General features: G+C 44.6%; 1 protein-coding gene across 8 annotated transcripts in view; it reads left to right on the top strand.

Annotated features, from left to right (window-relative positions):
• The window catches only part of LOC310707367 (phospholipid scramblase 2-like), a 64,012-nt gene that overhangs the window by 21,905 nt on the left and 16,001 nt on the right, over nt 1-26,106 (top strand). For 2 of the 8 annotated variants that reach the window (XM_083504500.1, XM_083504505.1), the window contains exons 1-2: nt 19,818-20,057; nt 25,385-25,417. In XM_083504500.1, the coding sequence (XP_083360626.1) occupies nt 25,405-25,417 (13 nt within the window). In that variant the 5' untranslated portion in view covers nt 19,818-20,057; nt 25,385-25,404. Of the gene's footprint in view, nt 1-7; nt 170-1,125; nt 2,615-19,511; nt 20,058-20,080; nt 20,195-25,384; nt 25,418-26,106 lie in introns of those variants that run through there. The other 6 variants (XM_083504502.1, XM_083504504.1, XM_083504499.1 and 3 more) reach the window with 6 other exon arrangements.

The following is a 26,106-nucleotide window of genomic DNA, read 5'->3' as shown; positions in this document are numbered from 1 at the left end:
CAACTAGGTCAAGTCAAAAGATGAGAAAAACAACGTCGGAAGAATTTCCAAGCAGTGGACTGGCTTTGTGAGGGAGGCCTTTACAGATGCAGACAACTTTGGAATCCAGTTCCCACAAGACCTCGATGTTAAAATGAAAGCCGTCATGATTGGGGCTTGCTTCCTCATAGTGAGTCTGATAGTCTCAAATGTTGTGCCATTGGGAATCTTGGAGTCTAATTTAATGGACTTTATATATATATGTATGCTCCTTACAAGGCACTTTGAGTCCTGTAGGACTTTCTGGTTGCTTTTGGCTGATAAGGACAGTCATGTAAACTTCCCAAGTGCCTTATGTTAATTAAAGAGCTGCAGAGATTTGCTGGCACTTCTTGGAATGATTATTGGCAATTTTAGCTTTGGCGCAAGTCGTTGTTTTCATTGCTGCAGCACTGAGTGGCATGCATCCAGGAGGTAGATGGAGGAAGGAAAGCCATGCTGAATCAAATTAAATATTTAAGGTGATGGAATCTACCAGATTGTTCAATCTACTCAGGTCACTTCCAGGTCGTTGCGTTTTTCAGGTGGGATTCAGTCACATACTTGCAGATTTGGGTTGTGCAATTAAAGTAGATTTGGAGTTATTGCACAACAAACCTGCCCCCCCCCTCAAAAAAAAAAATTTTCCTCCCTGTGAACAGATCAGGATGAATGCCAAACAGACAGGTTGTCTGGAAGCAACCTAAATTTCAGCTTAATGACACAGTGCCAATTTTTACAAACATGGAAGCAGGAACATGATGAACATAAAAAGAGCCCAGTTGGATCAGACCAAAGGTCTAACTTGTCCAGGTTTATGTTCTCACCTATGTGAAGCCCATAAGCAGCACATGAGTGCAATAGCATTGTCTCTCATTTATATTCCCCAATGGCTAGTATTTGGGATCTCTTTGATCCTGGAGGTAATAAAGGCCTATCTTGATTAGTAACCATTCCTTCTAATGACTTTCCTCATTAAAATGGCATTGGTTTTCAAAAACTTCTGTAAAATGGAATAAGTAGAAAAGTGTCTAAATATTGGTTTGCAGTTGCCTAACTGCTGTCTGTTTTGTTTGGTCTCTGTCCCCTCCCCCCCCTCCTTTGTAGGATTTCATGTTTTTTGAACACACTGGACAAAATCGGCAGCAGCGAGCTGGGGTCTGGTAGCAGAGCAGATTTCTGGATTATAAATACTTCCAGCAAAGCCCTCATCCTCATGTCACTTCTAGTCTTGCCTCGCTATCATTGTCAAGCCTGCTTTGAAGGATTCCCCCACCACACACACACACATTAAAACTACTTATTTTTGTATTGTGATTGCTGCTTTCACACCTATGTTGGAATAGTTCCATTTATTAGAGGCTGCTCAATTCTTGAAATATATACTGATTTTATTTTTTTAGGTTTTGATATATAAAAAGTGTATACTTTTGGTGCGAGATCCTTCGTTGTGTATGTGCCAGTGCTCAGAGAGTAAACTGCATTTTGTGTGAAGAAAGGGGCGGTATCTGTAACTTGTGGCTATTAATTAAGGCAGGGATTCATATCTGTTCTTTGTATGTAGGGCTAATATACTGCTAAACTTTTGTTTTGAGCCAAGAATACTGGACTGCAACTCCCATCATCCCTGACCATTGGTCATGCTGACTGGTGCTCTTGGGAGTTGTGAATCCACAACATCTGGAGGGTTTCCATCCCTTCCCTAGTAACTAAGGAGCTGATGCCATACCTCCCAAGTGCCTGGGGTTTTCCCTGTTGTTGTTCAGTGCTCCCAGTGCAAATGCAAAAATTGTATGTATTGCTTCTACAATCTCCAGTCCAACATTGGGACTCATGAACCTGCATCTGGAAATTTAGATGCAGCACCCACGAACCAGTGCCTGGAACTTAAACGCATGCCTTGCTCCCACAGCTTGTATATTTGCTGTAGAAAACACCAAAGCATTCACTCAGCAATCATAACATATAGTGCTGCCAACATGAGTTACTGAGGGAAATGGGGGCGTGAAGGAAAGATGGATTTACCAATCAGAGGGTGCTATTTAACCAAGTCACACTTGGAACAGACCCAGCAAAATCATTGACCTTACGTTATGACTGTTGTTGAATATCAATCAGAATGTATGTAAGAAACTGTATTAAGTGGTCCAATGTTTTAGGGGTAGCAAATAGCTCCTTCCAAAAACAAACTCTTGCTATGTTATGGTGCCTATATAGCCAAAGAGGGGCTACGAAAGGAGAAGAGAGGGAGATATTAAAGGTTTGCAGATATAGAAAAAATCATGAGGGGGGGGGAATACCCTAAGAGAACACCCCCCCCCATTTGATTTCTTCTTTAAAAAAGCACTATGCTCTGTAGTCAGAAAATGCCAAGTGCCTGTATGGGGGGGGGGTGTGAAAGAATTATCCTGACAGAAGGCAAAGCTATATGGCTGGAGCACTCAATACTGCAACAATTGGTTGCAGATTGTACCTCACACAGAAGTAGATGATGCTGTTGTATTTTTGACTGAATTTTGAAAAGGAAAGGGAAAAAATGTGTTAGCCTTTATATGTATGTGTGAAAAATTAAATTATAAAGACACATAAAAAGGAATCTGGCTCTTTGTACTTCTTCTTTTTTAAGTCAGTTTCTGAGGAGTTGTTGTGTCCTGTTTGTGGGCTTCCCCTAGGCATTTGGCTGGCCACTGCCAGATCAAGAAGCTGGACTATTTGAGCCTTTGGCCAGATGCAGCAGGTCTTTCTTAAATTCTCAGGGGTTAACCACTGAGATCCTTCCAGGAAACCACCGAAAAAATGTGCAATAACTTCCCATAACTGTCATGGTCTGCGGTTGAAGTACACGGAAATACTCGGGTGTGTGTGCAGAAGGGATTGATTTCTGCAGGCGCTCAGGCAAGAGCCTCTTGGCCATCAGCCCTGACAACATCGACGTACCCTTGAGCAAGCAAGAGAGGTCGCTTCCCTCATCACTGAGCAACTGCCCACAGCCCACCCTGGGAAGAAGGGGCCTTCAAGCGGACCCCAAATCCCCGGTCTCCTAATTTTAGACGCCTGACGACCGCTTTTAAAGATGCGTCGGGAAATGGATTAAACTGGACGAGAGGCAAAGGGAGAAATCGAGACAGCAGAGGGCGCAGGGGCGGCCCTTCCTTGCTTCGTCCGTGCTGCCCCGAGCTTGGCTGTCTTTTATCTCTGGCTGTTGTTTTCCATCCGGCTATTGTCCTTCTGGCTGTCGTCCTTCACGATCCGCTCCTTTCCTCCCCTTGCAGAGCAAGGGCGGCTCTCTACACAACTTCCCCCGATTTTCTCTCCAGCCTGCGAAACTCCAGCGGATTCAGAAGCGGGCAAGACGGTGCGAAGGGGTTCTTCGTGTCTTTTAACTCGCTGGCGGGCATCTTTTCTGGCTGCCAGCTGCAAGTTCGCTCCTCCCAGAAAGTTGGGAGGAGACATTGGGTGCAAATCAGCAGCCTCAGTATTTCACAGAGAGCGGATCCCATCCCCTTTGCAAGACTGGCAAGCAAAACGAGGAGAGCCGACTGACGAAGCTCTCCCGTTTCCTTGCATGGTGGGATGCTATTTTAGATAGATAGACAGACAGACAGACAGACAGACAGACAGACAGACAGATATAAAATTAAATTTTCATTTTTATCCTTTGTCACATTCATATCGATTCATATCCTCACATTATAATTATATAATTATAAATATATAATTATAATTAATTAATTATATTTTTATTTATACCCCCACCCTTCCCAGCCAAGACCAGGCTCAGGGCAGCTGACACCAGGTAAAAACAATTGATTAAAATACAACTTAAAAGCAAGATTAAGTACAACATTAAAATGCAGCCTCATTTCAGTAGAAACTCAAATCAAAAACTTTTTGGGGATGAAAACGTCAAATCTTCACCAAGGCCAGCTATCCAGACTGGTCCTACGTGGGCCAGAAAAAAGCCAGGGAAGTCCCCAACTTTGCTCATACCAAGCATCGACTCCCCGCCCTCCCTGGCTTTCTTAAGTAATCACAACCATCTTAGCATTTCTATATCGCCCTATTTACCATCTTTATATATTTCGTAAAATTTACTTTAGTATTTGTAAAACAGTTTCAAAAATGAACACTGCAAAATATTTAAGTCAAACCTGCAGATGTTTTCAAACGTTTACAATGTTCTTTCTTGTATTGTATAAATTTACTCCAGTCCTTCTCAAAACAGTTCTTCACACTGGTTTCAGATTCTCCCTGTCAGCTTTCCCACTTCTGCATATTCAATCATTTTTGTCTGCCATTCTTCCAAAGTTGGAAGTTCCTGCTGCTTCCATTTCTGGGCTAAAAGTGTCCTTGCAGCTGTAGTGGCATACATAAACAAGTTTATATCTGCTTTTGGAATTTCCTCTCCTATAATACCCAATAAGAAAGCCTCCGGTTTTTTAAATAAATGTATTTTTGAAAATTCTTTTCAATTCATTGTATATCATATCCCAGTAGGCTTTGACTGTCCACCACATATGGAAGAAATTCCCTTCATTCTCCTTGAGTTTTCAACATGCCTTATCTTGAGTTCTATACATATTAGCAAGTTTAGTCGGCGTCAAATACCATCTATATATCATTAAATTTTCCTTAAGTCCCATACATGCAGTAAATTTAATTGTTTTTGTCCATAATGTATCATGTATCAGATTCAATATTATGACCAAGATCTTGAGCCCATTTAATCATAACCGACTTAACTTCTTCATCCTTTGTATGCCATTCTAATAATAACATACACTTTTGACAAAACTTTACTGGATGCTATCGAGACGTTCGCTGTAAAGCGCAGCTCACCCATCTCTAGGACGGGGTGGAAACAGCAGCAAAGAAGGACCACCATAGTTCTGGTTTCTTTCATAGTACAGGTAAAGGGACCCCTGACCATTAGGTCCAGTCGTGGCCGACTCGGGTTGCAGCGCTCATCTCACTTTATTGGCCGAGGGAGCCGGTGTACAGCTTCCAGGACATGTAGCCAGCATGACTAAGCCACTTCTGGCGAACCAGAGCAGCACACGGAAATGCCATTTACCTTCCCGCAGGAGCGGTACCTATTTATCTACTTGCACTTTGACGTGCTTTCGAACTGCTAGATTGGCAGGAGCAGGGACCAGGCAATGGGAGCTCACCCCGTCACAGGGATTCGAACTGCCAACCTTCTGATCGGCAAGTCCTAGGCTCTGTGGTTTAACCCACAGCGCCACCCGCGTCCCGGTTTCTTTCAAAGCCAGATATTAATGGTTAAAAAATGACAACAAATCATTGGCTTGGCTCCTGAGGTAAATACACTTCAGGAAGCTCGTGGAAGGAAAGTTCGCCTTTCCTCCTGCTGCCCTTCCTGGTTTTCATATTTAGTTTCACATGCTTTTTGGAAGGTCTCTCCCCCCCCCCCTTCTCATTACGCTTCGAGACACTTTGATATAAAGTGTGACAAATAAATAGATATTAATACTAATAAAATAACAATGACCCCCGCCCTGGTGTCCTATCCCAGTTGCTTAGGAGGGCCCCCAACCTGCCCCACAGACTTCTGGGGGTCTGAGAGAGGCACTACAGGCAGCGGAGGGGAAGCTTCCCCTCCATGAACTTCCTTGAGGTGAGTTATATCAGGATCCAAGCCAGTTGCTTTTCTTCAAGAGAGAGATACTGTATAGCAGGGACATCCAACAGGTAGATCGTGATCTACTGGTAGATCGTGGGGGGAGGGGTCCGTGGTAGATTGCGGTAGATCATGGAACACACATCCCACCCCAAAATTTTGGAAAAAAAGAAAAGAAAAGCTCAACAACTTTGGCTTCCTAAAAAAAAAGCTCACTGCCAGTTATTTTATAGTGGGAGTAGATCTCAGTCTCTTGAAAGTTGGACATGCCTGCTGTATAGCAAAACAAAACAAGGCAGCCTGCTTTGTTTCCTCCGAGGGCATTGGCTTTGAACAGAAAAGCGAAGAAGGAAAGGATTAAACACACACAAATCCCTGAAATCTATGGCAGCTGTTGAGTCACAATAAAGGCTTTCCATGGGATGTGTGCAGACAGATCCTTCTTTCAGAGGAAGGGTAGGTAGAATGGAAATTATATCTGTATGTGTGTGGAGAGTGAGAGAGAGTGCTGGAAGCAGCCAAGATGGGCAGGGTGTAAGTAATAAAAAGATTAAAATTATATATATTTTTTAATCTTAGCTCAGATGTAGGGCTCATTTGGGTGGCTCAAACCTAAGTACCGCGCGTGTGTGTGTGTGTGTGTAAGAGCCACCTTCTCTATATGCTGATGGACTACAATTCCTAGGATTTTTCCTGATACAAAATGGAAAAATATATAGCTGGTTGTAGATAAATACAGGAACAATATAGTACAGTTGTACCTTGGTTGACGAACAGAATGCTTTCCGGAAACGACTCCCGGAACTGTTCGAAAACTAAGGCGCGGCTTCCGATTGGCTGCAGGAGGTTCCTGCAGCCAATCAGAAGCTGCGTAAGCCTCGCCGGACATTTATAATAATAATAATAATAATTTATTATTTATACCCATCTGGCTGGGCCTCCCCAGCCACTCTGGGCGGCTTCCAAAAGAATATTAAAATACTATAATACATCAAACATTAAAAGCTTCCCGAAACAGGGCTGCCTTCAGATGTCTTCTAAAAGCCTGGTAGTTGTTGTTCTCTTTGACATCTGGTAGGAGGGTGTTCCACAGGGAAGGCGCCACTACCGAGAAGGCCCTCTGCCTGGTTCCCTCTAACTTGGCTTCTCGCAAGTGAGGGAACCACCAGAAGGCCCTCAGTGCTGGCCCTCAGTGTCCGGGTAGAACAATGGGGGTGGAGATGCTCCTTCAGATATACTGGACCAAGGCCGTTTAGGGCTTTAAAGGTCAGCACCAGCACTTTGAATTGTGCTCGGAAACGTACTGGGAGCCAATGTAGGTCTTTCAAGACCGGTGTTATGTGGTCTCTGCGGCCGCTCCCAGTCACCAGTCTAGCTGCCGCATTCTGGATTAGTTGTAGTTTCCGGGTCACCTTCAAAGGTAGCCCCACGTAGAGCGCATTGCAGTAATCCAAGCGGGAGATAACCAGAGCATGCACCACTCTGGCGAGGCAGTCCGCAGGCAGATAGGGTCTCAGCCTGCATACCAGATGGAGCTGGTAAACAGCTGCCCTGGACACAGATTTGACCTGTGCCTCCATGGACAGCTGTGAGTCCAAAATGACTCCCAGGCTGCGCACCTGGTCCTTCAGGGGCACAGTTACCCCATTCAGGACCAGGGAATCCTCCAAACCTGCCCGCCTCCTGTCCCCCCAAAACAGTACTTCTGTCTTGTCAGGATTCAACCGCAATCTGTTAGCCGCCATCCAACCTCCAACCACCTCCAGGCACTCACACAGGACCTTCACTGCCTTCACTGGTTCTGATTTGAAAGAGAGGTAGAGCTGGGTATCATCCGCATACTGATGAACACCCAGCCCAAATCCCCTGATGATCTCTCCCAGCGGCTTCATATAGATGTTGAAAAGCATGGGGGAGAGGACAAAACCCTGAGGCACCCCACAAGTGAGGGCCCAGGGGTCTGAACACTCATCCCCCCCCACCACTTTCTGAACACGGCCCAGGAGGAAGGAGCGGAACCACTGTATAACAGTGTCCCCAGCTCCCAGCCCCTCAAGACGGTCCAGAAGGATGTTATGGTCGATGGTATCAAACGCCGCTGAGAGATCCAGCAGAACTAGGAAACAGCTCTCACCTTTGTCCCTAGCCCACTGGAGATCATCAACCAGTGCGACCAAGGCAGTTTCAGTCCCATGATGAGGCCTGAATCCCGACTGGAAGGGATCCAAATGGTCCGCTTCTTCCAGGCGTGCCTGGAGTTGTTCAGCAACCACTCGCTCAATCACCTTGCCCAAGAATGGAAGATTTGAGACTGGGCGATAGTTGGCTATCATGGCCACATCTAAAAATGGTTTTTTAAGAAGCGGTTTAATAACCGCCTCTTTCAGCGAGTCTAGGAAGGCTCCCTCACGGAGGGAAGCATTCACCACCCCACGAAGCCCATCGTCCAGTCCTTCCCGGCTAGCTTTTATAAGCCAGGATGGGCAAGGATCAAGGAGACAAGTGGTTGGTTTCACTTGTCCAAGCAGCCTGTCCACATCCTCGGGGGTAACAGATTGGAATTGATCCCACACAACTTGACTAGACAGGACTCTAGCACTCTCCCGCCCCGGCCCTACTCCCACAGTGGAGTCTACCTCTTCTCGAATCTGAGCGACTTTATCTGCAAAAAACTTTGCAAAGTCATTGCAGGAGATCATGTGGCCCCTACTGGGCCCTGATGGAGCAGGTGGTTCCGCTAAATTGCGAACCACCTGAAAGAGTCTCCTGCTGCTGTTTTCCGCAGATGCAATAGAGGCGGTGAAGAAAGTCTTCTTCGCCATCGCTGTCGCCACTTGGTAGGCTCAACATTGAGCTCTAACCCATGTCCGGTCTGATTCAGAATGGGTTATCCACCACCAGCGCTCTAGCCGTCTCAACGATTGTTTCATTGCCCTCAGATCTGTGGAAAACCATGGGACTGTCCGGGCTCCATGCAATCGGAGAGGGCGCTTTGGAGCCAAACAGTCAATAGCCCTGGTTAACTCCACATTCCAGCGGGCCACCAGGGAATCAGCTGAAAGGCCATCAACATGGGATAAAGCATCCCCTACCACTCTCTGGAAACCATTCGGATCCATTAAGTGGTGGGGGCAGTCCATCTGAATTGGTCCTGCCTCCCTGCAGAGGGGAAGGGTCGCGGAGAAGTCCAGTTGCACCAGGAAGTGATCTGACCATGGCACTTCTTTGGTTTCGCTTTTACTTTGTGTCAGATTACCAACATCCATAGAGGTGAACACCAGGTCTAAGGCATGCCCGTGGCTATGAGTTGGGCCAGACTTATTCAGAGACAGCCCCATGGAGGCCATGCTTTCCACGAAGTCCCGAGTGGCCCCTTGTAAGGTCGTGTCGGCATGGATGTTAAAATCCCCTAGGACAACCAAACTAAGTGTCTCCAGGAGGACCTCCGCCACGACCTGAAGCAGCTCGGGCAGGGAATCCTTGGTGCAGCGGGGAGGTCGGTACACCAATAGGAATCCTGTACTGCCCCTATTGCCCAACTTCCAGAATATGCACTCAGAGAACTGGGTCTTCCCAATAGGACGCCTAGTGCAAACTAATGACTTCCTAAAAATCACAGCAACCCCCCCTCCCCGCCCACAAGGCCTGGGTTGCTGTGCGTAAGAGAAACCTAGTGGACAAGCAGCGGCAAGGATGGGCCCATCTGCTTCATCCAACCAGGTCTCTGTCACACATGCCAGGCCAAATCCTCCATCCACAATCAGGTCGTGGATGGCAGTGGTTTTATTCATCATTGACCTGGCATTGCACAGCAACACTTTCAGGACATGTGGGTTTCCCTTGTTGATTCCAGTATCCTTCCGGTCTGGACCAGACCTGGAGGCAGGGATAGTCCTCAGACAACGACTAAGCCTGCTTCCTCGGTAATGACATGGTCTGGTCTTAGCGTAACTCCTCCTCCTACCCATGATCACTGAGATCGGTTGTCCGAGTGCATCCCCCCCTGTGGAACCTGCCCCAGCCATTTTGTTTGCTGGGACCCACTCCCAGGCAGCCCTGACCCCTCCCCTTAAAATCAAATTAAAGCCTGTACAAAAAACAAACTAACAGAACAATAAAACTATAAAAACAAAAAACAAAATTACAAACACAACATAATTAAATTAAACAAATTCCCACACCCAACTAAACACCCACCTCACCCCACACACCCGAGGCCTCCCTGGAGCCCCATAAGCTGCGGAGGTGAGTATGGGGCCCACCCCCAGGCCCAAGGTGGAGAATGGGCTTGCAGGGTGATCGGTCCTCCCCACAAACTCACGGCAGAGTGGCAGCAGAAATGTCCCGAGACCTCCTTGGAGCCTTATATGCTGTGGTGGAGTATGGGGCCCGCCCCCAGGCCCAAGGTGGAAAAAGGGCTTCAGGGGGGAGCGGTCCACCCCACAAACTGATGGCAGTTTTGTCTTCCAAAAATCGTTCGAAAACCGGAACACACTTTCGGTTTTCGATTGTTCGGGAGCCAAAATGTTCGGCAACTAAGCTGTTCGTCAACCAAGGTATGACTGTACTTAATATTGTTTTCTCAGAGGGCTGATAGCATTGTTGTGGGGAGGGACTATTTTGGAATGGAAACATTTCTCTCCATGAGAGTTGGGATTGAACTGAACACAAAAGCTGCCTTGGTCCTTCCAGCTCAATAAGATCTGCATCGGGGATCCACTTCCACCAAATGTTTCTGCACTACAGGATCCATCATCCCTGCCCATTGGTCATGCTGGCTGGGGCTGACCAGAGCTGGAAGCAACAACATATGGAGAACTACAGGTTTTCCCACCTTTACCTTGGACGTTGTCACCTGATCCCCCCCCCGACCTACCCTATTCCTGTGGCTCTAGCATGTTTTAAACTGATTTTAATATTGAGTTTTAAATTGCTGTAACTCTGGGACACTAAAGTGACAGGTGAGTATGTAAACAATTGAACTGATGATGATAAATCCTTAGTATAGGGTTGCAGACTTCTTGATGAGGACTGGGGCCCTTATGTTTTTCCTGTGGCTCTGGATGAGGACTTCAGTACTGAAGTCTCAGAGTAGACCTATTAGCTAGCAAAGATGTTTAAACCATTGGTCAATGAGACCTCTTAACATGGAGCAAGGTGGTACAAGTGTTGCTGCCTTTATATTAAACAGCGTATTTTAGATGGAGCAGCTTTCCATGCACTAATAAGAACTGCTGCACTGTTTGAATCTTACAAATGCATGGGTGCATTAGTGCTGTGGAGTGGGTTCACTTTTGGCACCCTTGAGCAGCTGCCATGGTAGGTAATGACTCACCTGATCCCTCCTTTAGAAAAGCTTCCAGCCAAGCACTACAAGCACCACCTGGAAGCTGGGTTTACCTGCCCATTAAATTCCCCACCATGTTTGTGGTGTAAATGGGCATTGTTGTCTTGGAAGATGTTTAGTAGGGCCAATTCTGGGGTGATTTCTAATACTTGCTTAGATATTTTACATATTTCTCGAATGGCTGTTGTCCAGAATAGTTGGATTTGGGGGCACTCCCACCACATGTGGAGGTATGTGCCTGTGGAGGTGCACCCTCTCCAGCATTTGGATGAGGTTCCTGGGCGTATTAGCGCTAGTTTTCTTGGTGTTAGGTACATAACCCACCTACTTTCAGCAGCTAGAAACAGCATAACCAGACACTGGGGAGACCTGTCAGGAGTAAGCATGGACCAATGGTACCAAATAGTATGGGAAACAACCCAACTAGAAAAATTAACAATAAACTTAAACTGACACTGGGACAAACAGAAGAAGACGCCTTTACCCCGATATGGCTCCCCTTTATCACACACACAGCCCAACAAGTCAAGGACAATAATCCACCTGGATTATTCAATATGGCTAACCTGATCCAAAACACCCACCCACCCCACTCACACATGAAAACAAAGATCACCACAGCCAATCACAAGCAAACAACCACACCCTAGGCCAACCCCAACCTCTCTCACCACCAAAGGAACACAAGTGAATAGCAAAGAACCTGCACAAGAAAAGCTGACACCAAACCCTACATACATTAAGCAAAATAGAAACATTGCCACCTGACCCCACCCCCACCCATCTTCCCCCCTCCACCCCTCTCCCCCTTTTTTTCCTAATGTATCAACAAATGAAACTGATTTGTAAAAATGTTACATGGAAAAAATATGAGAGACATTACACATACTTCTGTAGATCAAGAAAATATTTAATAAAAATAAATAAATCCCCACCATCTCATATAGGAGACACTATTCCCTTTAGAGAGTTGTAATTCCTATAGTGATAGAAGGATCACTCCCTCTCTCTGGGAACTGTAGCTCTGTGAGGGGAATAGGGATTTCCCAACAACTCCCAGCACTCTAAAAACAAAACAAAAAACTGCAGTTCCCAGGATTCTGAATGAAAAGCCATGACAGTTAGAAGTGGTATGATACTGCTTTAAAAGTATAGCGCAGATGGAACCATAGTCCTGGTTTCCTTCCAGATTTTCTGCCTAGCCACATAGAATACAAGATAATTTGTCAGAAAAGCAAGGGTTGGTGAGAATCCCAAAGTAAGAAGAAAATGGACACTTGAGGCCTGAATGTAATCCATTGGTTTCTCCAAGAAGATCATTTGCACTCACTTGCAGGTATGGAAATGGACTGCATGGGGCTACTGAGAGTAGTTTCATATGAAAGCAATTTGACTTGATTTTTGCTATTCTGTCTAAAAAACCTTTTTCACTGAGAATATGACTTCATGCAGCAGCAGTGGCTGGCTTAGTATTGTAATGGATTTGTGGGTGCCCACGTTTCAGGGTTCCCTGCCTCCTCTTCGATTCCTAGGTGTCGAGGTTCAAGCGGTGTTTAGACGATTAAGGTGAGCTTACTGACATTAAAATTAGCAGTGTAAAAATGCAACCTATGCTGGTTTATTATTATTATTCCTGTTCAGGAAATTGGCTGATAGAGGTGCCATTGATTAAGAAACAAAGCGAGCAGTAGAGGACCAGGCCATTAAGAGCAATTGGCAATGCAAATACTGCCCCTCCTTGCCCCTCTCTGAGCAATGGACAGAGACAGAATAATTGGGAAGGGGAGGTTGCCAGGGTTACAGCATGCATGCATGCATGCATGCATGCATGCATGCATGATGATAATAAAATAATAATAAATAATAAATAACAATAATAGTTTGCCCCAGTCACTTCAGGAAAAAGTGTCCTTTTGCAGGAGAGCCTCTGCTTATTTATTGAAGAGCCAGCCAACACCTTTGTTTTCAGAATGTTTGCCCTTAAAGGCCTCTACATAAACTATACACAGGTCAATGGGAAATGGGAAATTTAGCAAACATTTGTTCTTGGAGGTACCCTTCCTTCCATTTACTAAACAAACAGAACTTTGTCCCTTCAAATTGGAAATGTACTCTGTATTTTCCTATACTGAGTGAAACACTATCATTTTACTCCAAATAATGAACCTAATAACCACATTCCTCTGGAAACACATATTTTGGAAACAGAACCATTTCTATTGGGTATCATGCGGTTCAGAGACAGAGCCGCTTTGGATGGAGGACATTTTGATCAAAGAAATCAGCATGAATCCTCAAAATGCAAATCAATTTAATGGCAACCTATATAACTGCAAAAAGAAGTCATACAGAATCCATTTTATTTTGATACAGGTTTTCTGCAGATCCGGGGAAGGAGGAGTGAGGGAAGATCTACACCAGGAGCAGGGGAGGGAAGAAAGGTCAACATTGGGATCTGTTGTCCCATTGGATTCTGCCACCTGAGGTGGTTGTCTCACTTTGCCTCATGTGTGGGCCAACCCTGTCTCTGAACATGCTTAGTTTCTCATTAGTATGTGTCTCAGTGGGTCATTTCATGATTTGATGATATTCCTTTTGAACGCAAAAAGTATTTGCTGACTACATTCTTTTTACAAAAGCACTGTTCCAAGGTAAAACTTTGGTTTTTGCCAGTGATTCCAGAGGACCTCAATGCTCTTTCTTTGGCTGTTATTGCCAGTGTAAAATAGGAGGGCACTAAACTTTACCCTTTTCAAGAAAGAAGGAAGCAACATGCAGTGGGCTCAGCTAGCCTGAAGGACCAAGCCCAAGATGGGAGAACTGGGTTTCTCTGAAATGTGGATGGCAACCTGATGTAGATGGGAAATCTGGGCTTTGGTGCTTGGATATGCATCTGAGCCCATCCAATATGAAATTAATCACAAATGCTCAACGATGCAAACAACCTTGTTTATTGTAGAAATATCTATTCCACCCTTCAAGCAAGCTCACAGCCTCAGGAACAAAAGAATGTATAAATACAGCTGAAATGTGAAAACAACATACGGTCAAACCTCGGTTCCCAAACGCCTCTGTTTTGGAACGTTTCGGCTCCTGAACGTTGAAAACCAGGAAGTATGTGCTCCGGTTTTCAATCGTTTTTCAGAAACTGAATGTCTGACATGGCTTCCACCTGAGTGCAGGAAGCTCCTGCAACCAACCGGAAACCACGCCTCGGTTGTCAAACATTTTGGAAGCCAACATTTTGGGCTTCCAGAATGGATTACGTTCAACAGCCAAGGTTTGACTGTAGTAAAATCTGCAAAATTCTAAAAGAGTAGCATAAAACAATAAGCAGAGATTAGAAGATTGAACCAAGTGATTGAAGATCCTGGTGTCTTGTAAGACAGAAGTGTCGAAATAGGTGCCAGTTGAGCTTTATTGGGGAGAATATTCCTTGCAAGAACATAAAGAGCCCATCTTGCCTAGCATCCTTCTCACTGTGTCCTGTGTGAAACCCACAAGCAGGATTTGACCACAATAGCATTCTCCCCTTCCTGTGGTTTCCAGGACATTCAGAAGCATTGCTGCTTGTAGCTGTGAAGGAAGAGCATCACCATCTTAACTACCGGTAGTTGCCCTCAATAGCCCTCTCCTCCATGAATTTGCCTAATATTCTTTTAAAGCCATCCAGGTTGCTAGCCATCACTGCCTCCTCGGGGAGCAAGTTCCTTAGTTCTGCTATGCACTGAATGAAGAAGTTTTCTTTCTTTTTCTTTAATCTGTCTTGAATCTCCCAACATTCAGCTTCATTGGATGTAGTGCTATGAGAGAGAAAGAAAACCTTTTTCTCTATCCAATTTTTTTTAAAAAATAATATTTATTAATAATTTCAAAATTACAGAAAAGAAAGAAAAAAATTAAAAACAACACTACAATACATAGGGGGGGGGGAACAAGAAAAAAAGACATAAAAACCAATGCAACAATACAGCGAAAAGATAAAAAAAGAAGGGGGAAAAAGACACAAATCCCATATTACATATCTTTAACTTCCATTTGCTTGTTTCATTGACCTCCTCACACCTCCCTTTTTGTATTCTAGTTTGATTGATTATTTCAGCAAATTCTTTCCATCTTTCTCAATTTTTACTAAATAATTTATCTTGACAATTTAACCTATTAATTAACTCAACAAATCCTTTCCATCCTTTCCCCATATTCTGTTAATCAAATTACCTTAAGTTATTTAACCTTATCTTACCAAAAAATACTTTAGAGCTTAACGCTTAATACTCGATTATACATAACTCCTGATATCTTTTCTACTAGAGTCATATAGTTTCATTCCAACATTTTCCCTAATGTTCATTAATTTTAGGCTAATTCCCTAGAAAAAAATTTCTTTATAAATTTTCTTCCAATCTTCATCCAACGTCTCTTCTTCCTGGTCTCGGGTCATATCAGTCCTTACTGTCCATTCCATCTAGTCCATCAACCTGGTAATCTAATGTCCGAGGCCCTTAAGTCTCTTCCATGCCCATTCTGCAGATCTTCTTCTTCTTGTTTATACTTGCACTTTTCCTTGTCTTTTGTTGGTCTCTTTCTTAGTTTCTTTCCTTTCTCGTTGGGGAGTAGGTCTCTGGGGGATTCCAACCCAAAATTATCTTCGTCTCCCTTCATCCAACCAGCCCATTCCCCAGAGTCCCACTCCCCACAATCATCAATGTAGTCCAAAAATATTTTAAAACATATTTTGAGGTCTCTCCAAAGTTAAGAACCTCGTTAGCTCCAGACTCCCCCTGGCCGACTCCAACTTCAATCTTCAAAGACAGCGGCTTATACTCCTGTAGGGCCTCGGGTCTCTCCATTTGTATTATTTGAGGTGCAACCGCAACCTCCTACATTGTCTTCTGCACTTGCCCAATCAGTACAGGTTCCTGAGTTGGCCCCTGAATAGTTTCTGTATCAATATTCCCTGTTTGTCCACAGTTATTAACCACAACAGTCATCAAATCCATTTTCTCATTCATCAAATCCATCTTCTCATGCATCTGTTCCAGCAAGGCACTTGTCTTGCATAAAGAAAGCACCAAAACTTCCTCCCAGCTCATATTTAGTCAAGGTCAAAAAGGACTGGTCCCACGATCTTAATCTGATAGCTGTAGAGTCCTCAAGTAGACGCAGCAACAATTTAGCAAGCTCCCTCTAGAGGAGACAATTTCTATTTGTATCCATTTTTTTTTTAAGGCAAGTCCAACAAAGGAAAATTACTTTCATTTTTCAGATATTTTGTTTCTTTAGAATGCAGAAGGCAACATTGGAATCAATTTATTTCTCTTCTTTAGCTATCTGTCAAAGTATTCCATTCACAGTCAATGTGAAACTTTTTTAACGACTTTCCAGACTTTAGCTTACAAGGTTTTTGCTTCAGTCTATGTACAAAAAGCGGAAGGCGGACTTCCTGTTTTGAACCTTCCCGCTTCGGTGCCAAATTAAGATATTTCTTGATCCAATTTTCCGTTTCTACTCACGGGTACTTGTTTTAAATCCAATTGTCCACAGGAAAAAGTCAGCGCTCTCCGGCAATGGCTGTGCGGCTTCACTCCGTGAAAGTAGCAATCAGTTCGCAGCACTGCGCCGCTCACCCCACTTCACTCCGGAGCCCCAAAATGGGGTTCCCGGTGCGTAGGGGGTGCGCTCCTGGTGCCCTGCCAAACCCCACGTTCCCAGGCTTCCTCCGCCTGTGATTTCTAGCGGGTCCCCACCTTCGTCGCGGCAGGAAGACCCAGTTTCCACGGAGCCAGTTCCTCCAGTTGGAGGAACTCCGCCATTCGCCGATGGCGCTAACCCGGAAGTCTCTTCTCTATCCACTTTCTCCATGCTATGCATAGTTTTTTTTTTAAAAAAAAACCTCTATTAAGTTGCTGCTTACTTGCCTTTTCTCTAAACGAAATATTCTTAAACACTGCAACCTTTCCTCATAGGAGAGTTGTTCCACCCCCTAGCTTGTCTGCTGGGCCTCCAATGGCAGGACACCTGGACAAGGAAGAGCCTCTGTTGAAATCTTGACATGTGGACCAGTACATTTAATTGAGCCCAGAAACAGACCAGGATCCCATGCAATTGACAAAACACTGGTGCAATGTGATCAGTTGGTATTCTAGCAGCTGTATTCTTAGTTTATGAACCATCTTCAGAAGAAGTCCAACATATAACATATTAGCATAGCTAATAAGGACAACTCAGGCTACATCTCTGTCCAGGCAGGGTCACAGCTACCACACTAACGTAAACTGGTAGGAAACAAAGATGGATTAAGGAGGACCCTGAGGTGGTATGCCTGTTCGATCAAGGGGACTGCAACCCAGTCCAATACAGAGTAAACACCACTAATCCAGACAGATGAGCCACCCACCAACATTTCTGTCTTGTCTGGATGTAGCTTCAGTTGATGGGCCCTCATCCAGTTTGGTAATTGCCATCAATTAATTGAGCTTTGATTGAGATTTAAGTACATACACTCTCAATGTGGTTTGATAGTGGTAGAACAGGCATAGGCAAACTCGGCCCTCCACATGTTTTGAGACTACAATTCCCATCATCCTTGACCACTGGTCCTGTTAGCTAGGGAAGATGGGAGTTGTAGTCCCAAAACATCTGGAGGGCCGAGCTTGCCTATGCCTGTGGTAGAAGGTAGCAGGGCTGTACTTAGATGCATCATAGCAAGCAAGCAAATTAGCTGCCTAATAACTCTTATGTCCTGGAGCTGTAAGTAGCTCTTTCCTAGCAGAAGGAAATATGTAGTGTCTAGAGTTTGTGGGTCACTGTGCTTTGACCTCAGTTGCTAGCTGTATACTCAAGTTTGCCTAAAGGAGTTCTGGTCTACCTTGCAGTAGCTATTTCTAAACTGCCCTTATTCTGCTCTCTGTTGCTTCTTGCTTCCTTCCATAAAGCAGATTATTTAAATTCTTTATTTCTTTAACCATCTTTTCATCTGTTGCTAAATGGAACAATAAACCTTTTATTAGAGGCTTTTCAGATTGGCCTAAAACACTGTAGCCTTAGGCAGCGCTTTTTTCCGGGGGGATGCAGGGGTACATATACCCCTAAACATTTTGTGAATCCAAGTTTGGCTTCATTGAGGGGCAGTATTTCAGTATGAGTAGGGAAATGAGAGTACCCCTAAGCAATTTTTTTAGAAAAAAGCACTGGCCTTAGGAGAGGAAAGAACTGCACTCTTTGAGTGAATGATGCTCTTTATAAAAGTACATAAAAGGAAAAGGGTGGTAGTTGTGTATGGGAACAGCTGCTTTTCCGTCAATCTTTATTGCTGTTGCTTCAGCGGGGAGCATCTAGGCCTCTCAGAAAGATAGCAGAGAGAACAAGAAAACATTTGAGAATGATGGACAGCGGTCACAACTGCAACAGATAATAGAATCATAGACTTGTAGAATTGGAAGTGACCCACCTCCTGCAATAGTGGGGCTCTTTCGCCCACTGTGGAACTTGAACCCATAGCTATGAGATTAAGAGACTCCTCCTCTACTGACTGAGCCGTCCCAGATGCCATATTGTAAAGACTCCTGTGGGTGGCAGAACAAGCAGTTCAGGAGAAAAAAAAGTAGAGAGCAAGCAAGTAGGCTAGTGATCGCTTTGGACATTATCACGCACTGTTTATACCATTATGTTGCAACATTAAGAAGAGTTTTTCTGGACCAGGCCATCTACGTAATCCAACATCCGGTTTCTTTCGCCACCCCTTTTTTTATTGACTTAAGAAAATTATACAGACAGCAAAACGAAGAAGCCTAAACTAACATAGCCTTCTACCGATAAGAAATAATAACTACTATTACAATAATGAAAATACTAAAAATACATTTACTTCCCCTTTTGAACTTCTATTCTGGTTACCATATATTACTATTCTAGAAGAATCTATTATATCCTTTGCTGTCCCATATATTATTTTATTTCCCAAATTCAACCTAACCCTCCCCTCCTCCCCACTGCTTCCCTTCACTTGTGTGAGATCTTCCCATCATCATATTTTTTCTAGTTGCTTTAATAAAATAGAATAACATGAAAACTGCTAAATTATAATTACTTCTTTTGTCCTGTTTCTTTAGGCAAGCCTATGGGCATGAACCCAATATGACTCTTTCACTTGGCTTTCTAGCAAATAATATTCATGCGCCTCCAGAGCTGGAGGTTGCCAGGATTTCAAACTCCGCATTCCAGCACCAGAATACACTGCGAAACCCAGTAAACTCAAGCGCCAAAATGCACTGGGGGTGACAACTGTTGACGCCCGCACAAAAAGTAGTAGCAGTTCTGAATTTCAAAGTTCTGCATTCCGGGTTGTAGAAAAAGGTATCTGCTTCGCTAATTAGTATAAACACGTTCGCTATTCTGGAAGAAGCACACCCGTTTTCCTCTGCCGCTTGGCTGCGTGACTCTCTTCGCTTAGGGGCAAAGTTTGCAGGCGTACAGCTCCGAAACTCTCTCTTTCGATCCTAAGGATCAGCCCTTGAACATGGTGAGGAGTAATAACAATGGGCAGACTCCTGTGCACGCGCAGAGTTCCTTTCCGCCGAGCCGCGACAGCCGGCTTTTGGACGTCCTGGCAACGCTTATTTCCTGATCCTCTAATATGGAGACGGACTGGACAGCTCCTACAACTGCATGTAAATGCGCTTTGTCGAGGGAGCGATATCGAGAGGGCAGCCTTGGCCAGCGAGCGTCAGCTTTGGCTTCCGCTTGCTGCGTCCAGCTCCGCCTTCCGTTCACTCTTGTTTTGACTCTCACTCTCCCCTCCCTCTGCCGGCTCCATTTTATCTCCTTCGTCCCACTGCGCTGCATTGCAAGGGCGGGTCTCTAAAGAGACGTCCTCGTCTGTGGCTATTCTGAGCCTGCGGCGCGTGGAGAAGCAACGAATAGAGACCCACCGGCAAGGTATTGGCTTTCACCTCGGGGTAGAAAGCAAATATGGGCACCGGAGGAGAGAGCATGTGAAGACTGTTGCAAAGCAACCCCTAAGGGTGTTTATTTCGAATTAGTAGCTGCCTAGTGAGTTTGTTTCGAGTTTGCAACCTTCCAGACTAGGCGCGTTAAAAAGAGGCCTCCGCCCGGGGCCCCGATTAGGCGGCGCGGGGAGCGGGGCATCAACCTCTCTTTCCTTCGACGCCCCGTTAAGTAAGTTACAGTTAGGTAGCCGTGCTGGTCTGCCGTAGTCAAAACAAAATAAAAAAAATTCCTTCCATTATCATCTTAGAGACCAACTAAGTTTGCTGTTGATGTGAGCTTTCGTGTGCAGCTGAAGAAGTGTGCATGCAGACGAAAGCTCATACCGATAACAAACTTAGTTGGTCTCTAAGGTGCTACTGGAAGGAATTTTTTTATTTTGCCGTTAAGTAAGGGCAGGCTGAGGGGAATTAAACAGGAAACGCGAAATCAGGTTTCCAGGGATGGCATTGCCCAACACCATCGGTGAAACTTCCCCTTTAGTACAGTGGTACCTCGCGTTAAGAACTTAATTCATTCTGGAGGGCAGTTCTTAACCTGAAACTGTTCTTAACCTGAAGTACCACTTTAGCTAACGGGGCCTCCCGCTGCCGCTGTGCGATATCTGTTCTCATCTTGAAGCAAAGTTCTTCACCCAAGGTAGTGTTTCTGGGTTAGCGGAGTCTGTAACCTGAAGCATCTGTAACCCGAGGTACCACTGTATTGTATATCCATGCCAAGAAAAGCGAAACTTAAATTTTAGATGTTGATCCCTGCATTGCAGGGGGTTGGACTAGATGACCCGTTGGTTCCCAACTCCATGATTCTGTGCTTATCCAGCCTTGCTAGATATCAATCCTGGCTGTCTACAACAAGGTGCCAAGTGGCGAATTTTGAATTATAATGCTGTGGTGGTGGTAGTGATGTTTTTGTTTTTAAAAAATCATACATTTAATTAGAACGTTAAACCTTTACTAACTAATGTGAATTGGTGGATTACATAATCAAAAACCACAGTAATTTAACCCTTGACTCTCCTGATGTTGTTGGACTACAACTCCCATCAGCCTCACCCAGCTTGGCTAATCATGATAGGAGTTGGATGTCAACAACCCCTTGCAGAGTCAAAGTTTCCAGACCCTGGAGTCCAGTTCCTGTTTTTCCATGGCATGCTGACAAGAGCAGCTCCTGAGTGGGAATCCAAGAATGCATCCAGATAATTGTTATTTCTGAATGGGATTTGATCCAATTAGGGATTCCACTTGGGAGGGATTGTTGCTCAGTTGCAGAACATCTGCACTGCATGCAGAAGGACTCAGGTTCAATCTCCAGGGATGGGTGGGAGAGAACCCTGCCTGAAACCTTGGAGAGCCATCAGCAGTCTAGTGGTGGTCAAACTCGGCCCTCCAGCTGTGTTGGGACTACAATTCCCATCACCCCTAGCTAACAGGACCAGTGGTCTGGGATGATGGGAAATGTAGTCCCAAAACAGCTGGAGGACCGAGTTTGGCCACCTCTGGTGTAGACAGTACTGTGCTATATAGACTGAATCATTGCAAAGCAGCTTCCATGTTCTTGTAGCCATGCTAGCAAACTAAGCTACGCAACCGTTGCTGATTTGGAGCTCTTTTGCAAGAAAAAGCACAAACTCTCTTAAAAGAATGTTTCATTTTGTTTGTGGTAAGTGATGGGGAAACGCTCTCAAAGTGGTGGGGTAACATTTGCCCAATCAAACATCATCTCCCATCCAACCCCCCCCCCCCTATTAAAATACAGTACAATTAACTGGTGTCTCTATGAAAACAAGTCAAGAAGAAAGCTCCATGAACAAGTTGCCTGGAAGCAACACATCAACTTCGGGAAGGCAGAGATTTCCTGAAACCATACCTGTTGAAATTATACCCTGAAACTATACCCCTTTGATTCTCCCTGTGCTGCGATCAGATAAAGGCACTGCAAGTTGTCGGGAGGAGAGGCTGTTTAACCTTTACATCCCCAGCTCTTTGCTCCAAAAGCCCCAGCTATTGCTTTCCCCCCAGGCGGTGTACACAAGGCAGTTTAAAGTGGATTTGATACATCCCATGTCTACATGGGGTTTTTGCGTGTGTGCCGGCAATGTGACATTGGTCCTCATCCAAATGTTAGCCTGCACTTTCCCCCACATTGAATCAAAATGCGTGGTTAATGCGTTAAAGGGGGGAAAATGTATGTTACCCAGCTGTTGACATACTGGAGCCCATCGTGTGCCACTACTCCAACCCCCCCTGTGTGGGCGATGACATTTCTCAGGGTGCCATCTGTTACCATGCCCTCTGCTCTGCTTCCATTGGTGAGGTGCTCCTTAGTGGATGGCTGGTGGGCCTAGGTACAGCATGGTTTTTGTTTTGTTTTGTATGCACTTTTGTGGAAGTTGGTATATTGGAAAACTTGTATATCAACCTTTTAAAAAAAACTTGTGAAAAATCAAATGTTCCCAGCCATTCTGATCATTTTTTTAAGGCATGTGTGCCCGTACTTAGAATGAAACAAGCAGGGTGGATGGGACAGGAGGAAATATATACTGCCTGAAAAGCACTGCCGACTGGGGGTGAATGGCAGGTGGTCTATATTGCCCAACCTTGTAAGATTCCATTTTAGAAAGTTGCAAAACCAGGTTGCCAGGTGTACCTCTGCACCACACCCATGCCATAGACTTTACCATCCTTGGCTGTGTGGGATTTCCAGCTACGTCTTGTTTAAGCAGCATTTTTGTGTTTTTTTGTCTGGCTGCAAATTGTCCAAGCTGGGTGGGATTTTTTTTGCCCACTCCATAGTGTATTCAGGGGATGTTGTGATTTAGGGGTGGAAATCACAGGTTGATTTGGTTGCATGTTTTATTTGGGTCACATTATCGGCGAGAAGGTGTGGGAAAGGTTACGGTTAGATAAAGGAAGAGACAGTCTTAGAAACTCAAATATTTAAGCTAGGCATCAAATGGCTCCATAAACCAAGGTTGCAGGTTGAACAGTGGGAACACCCTTAGGCTCCTTTGAAGGTGACAGGTGTGTCTGGAGGCCAGCTAATATAGGTTGTGGGGCCCTTAGCTTGGATCTGGAACATTCTTGAGCCTCACCTGCACACCTGCCTGGAATTGTGGGGCCTGGGAGGGTGTAGGGCACAAAGGCCTCCCTACTTACCATAAGGCCCAAGCTTTGTCATGCCACTTGAAATGGGCAAGGTTGAGCTTGCTCAAGGTTTTGGTTAATAATAAAATGTGGCCCTATTTCAACCCATCACTTGTGCCTTGCCTCTTTATTTCTGGGTCTGGTCACAAATAGCAGATGAATATGGTTGGAAAACAAGGTGTGTAGATATTTGCATGCTCATTGCTCACAGCCAGGCATAGGTAAACCCAGCCCTCCAGATGTTTGGGGACTACAGTTCCCATCATCCATGACCACTGGTCCTGTTAGCTAGGGATGATGGGAGTTGTAGTCCCAAAACATCTGGAGGGCCGAGTTTGCCTATGCCTGGCTCACACAGAAATATTGGATCTCAATGTCTTGTTTGTGAGATAATGTTCCTGCCTGGAAGCACCCTCAGGGCCAGGTGAATTCCAGAATCATGGCACCACCACTGAAGAGGGCCTCGCTTCAGTCCTTACCCATCTAACTTTTGAAGGCAAAGGGATGTGAAAAAGGTTTTCCAGTACATAGCTCCATAACTGGACAGGCCCATGTGGAAGATGGTGGCCCTTACGTTAATCTGGCTCATTGTTCTGCCAGCAAACTGCATCTTATTAAACAGAAGCTGCAGTGTCTATTGATGAGGAGAACATTTGCCCAGAGACTAGGTCCCAATCTGTAATTATAATTGTTTATATTCAGTTGTAATCCAGAGCGAGGCTACCTCTTGATACCAGCATTTCTGCTTCTTCCCTTAGTGAAACTGGAGAGAAGCAACAACAAGGTCAGGGCCACATGGTTGCACCAAGCTCCTGCCACTGCAACCACACAGCCCTGACCTCACCACCACCCTGTCCAGGTCAACAACAGTGGTGATGGCATTGTTAGGTGGCTCTGCCCCACCACACATGCCACTTCTGATATAGGACAAATGCTGTCAGTTGTGCGATGGGATTCACCTGATGAACCCCATCAGAGGAAGACCTTCATAAGGGCTTCCACTTGTGTCATGCAGCTTCTCCCATCTCCTTCCCCCATGCACCCCCCCCCCCAAATTGGCTCAGGGGAACCCACAGAATAGCACACAGGGAGAGGGGAAGGAGGTCATTCCACCAGGCAAGCTGATGGAACATTTGCTAATAACATGCCATAGAATTCCAACCATGGGAATCTGCCCTCAATATACCCTGCCTACCCACCCCATCTTTCCACACCACCAAGTCTAGCAAATGATCCTTCAACACAAACAAGGAAGGAAATTCATGTCTCAAGGATTGTTTTTTCTCATTTTAACTCTGTCACCCCCTGAGGAATTGAATTGTGTTTCAATTGGCTGTTAGAATGAATAACTCATTTCAGACTATACAAAGTGGTGGTAAGTGAACTAGTTTATTATCTGAACCCTACATGCTGCACTGGCTGGGTCCCGTAGCACAGGCTTCCTGCAGGATTTCCCTAGGGCAGGCATAGGGAACTTGTAGTTCCAAACCCCATCAGCTGCAGCCAACATTGCCGATAGACAATTAGAGTTGGAGTCCAATGATATCCAGAGGCCACAGATTCTTCATTCCTGCTCCAGACATCTTGAGTATGTGTTAGAATAACCCTTCCGAGTGGCCTATTGCGTAAAAGAACTTTAACATTGCAAACAGCGGTTGCACAAAAGAAATTTTTGTTGTGCTGTAGGATTTCCAAAATGTTTTCTAACTCCCCCTCAATTTTGAGAAATACTGTGTGTGCATTGGTAAGATTAGAAAGCCCCTGATGTATTGTGACTTCAACTGAAAGATTATATTCATGCTCTTGAAGGAATTGCATAGTTGATAACATTGCAGAGGGGGGCGGGGAATGGTAGTGCAAATACAACTGAACAAACCTTGGAACAGGCAGGGGGGTTTTCTGTGGAAATCTATGATTTGCAACCAAGAAACCTGGAACCAAAATGGAATTCTGTCTGCAGTTTTGTACAGTTCAGTCCAGTACATATATATTCAGAGAAGCAAGTTCAATGGGACTTACTTCATAGTGAGTGTGTTTAGGATTGTAGCATCCATAGCTGTATATTTCATGTCTCCACAAGGGTGCCATGAAAACAAACATGGACTATGTTACCTTTTCATAATAGCTGGTCAGATGTAACATTTGTTTTTGTCAATCATCCCAAAGAGCAAGCAAACTGAAGTGGGGAGAAATGATCATACTGTAAAATAAATATATTATTTTTTTCAGACAGGATTGTATGCAAAATCATGGAAATGTCATGTGAGTAAAACAACAAAAAGCAGTTCGTGTGTGTGACTTATTTGCTTTTGAGCTTGGAATATGCACATTCCTTGGTTTTGCTTGCATGAATGCCTCTTTGCTTCTGCTTCTGCCCTTATGTCCAGTCTGATGTGGGAGGGGGCTCAAGTTTCCAATTTAAGAGCAAGACTTAAAATAATGCTACAGAAGCAGGGATCTCTTCTGTTAGGTAGAGTTGGGAGAGAAATTTGATTCAGGTTACATTTGAAGGCAAAGTTACATAATTCTCACTTCCTGAAATAACATACAAAACCAAAATACAGCAGACGTTTGAAATTCACACTTATCTGAATTTTGCAATGCAATTCTCCAGCCGAGTAATCTGTAAAATATGTATATTAACTAGAGTAAAGTGTGGGTTTAAATATGTATATTTAAGGGCAAAAACCATACAAAAATGCATTATATTAGGAAAATAGGAGGCTGCAGCGGATTGAAAATGCTGCAGATAGGCTGTCAGTGGGACAGTCTATGTATTGGCAACATATAAATCCGGTGCTGAAAAGTCTGCACTGACTGATGAACCTGGTGGTAATAATAATAATAATAATAATAATAATAATAATAATAATAATATTTATAATCCGCCCATCTGCCTAGGCTTCCCCAGCCACTGGGCGGCTTCCAACAAAAGATTAAAAATACATTAA

The sequence above is a fragment of the Podarcis liolepis genome (genome assembly GCF_965112155.1).
Source record: "Podarcis liolepis genome assembly, chromosome: 5".
NCBI lineage: Eukaryota > Metazoa > Chordata > Lepidosauria > Squamata > Lacertidae > Podarcis > Podarcis liolepis.
Note: the sequence above shows the minus strand (reverse complement) of the source record. Positions and strands in the feature narration are given on the sequence as shown.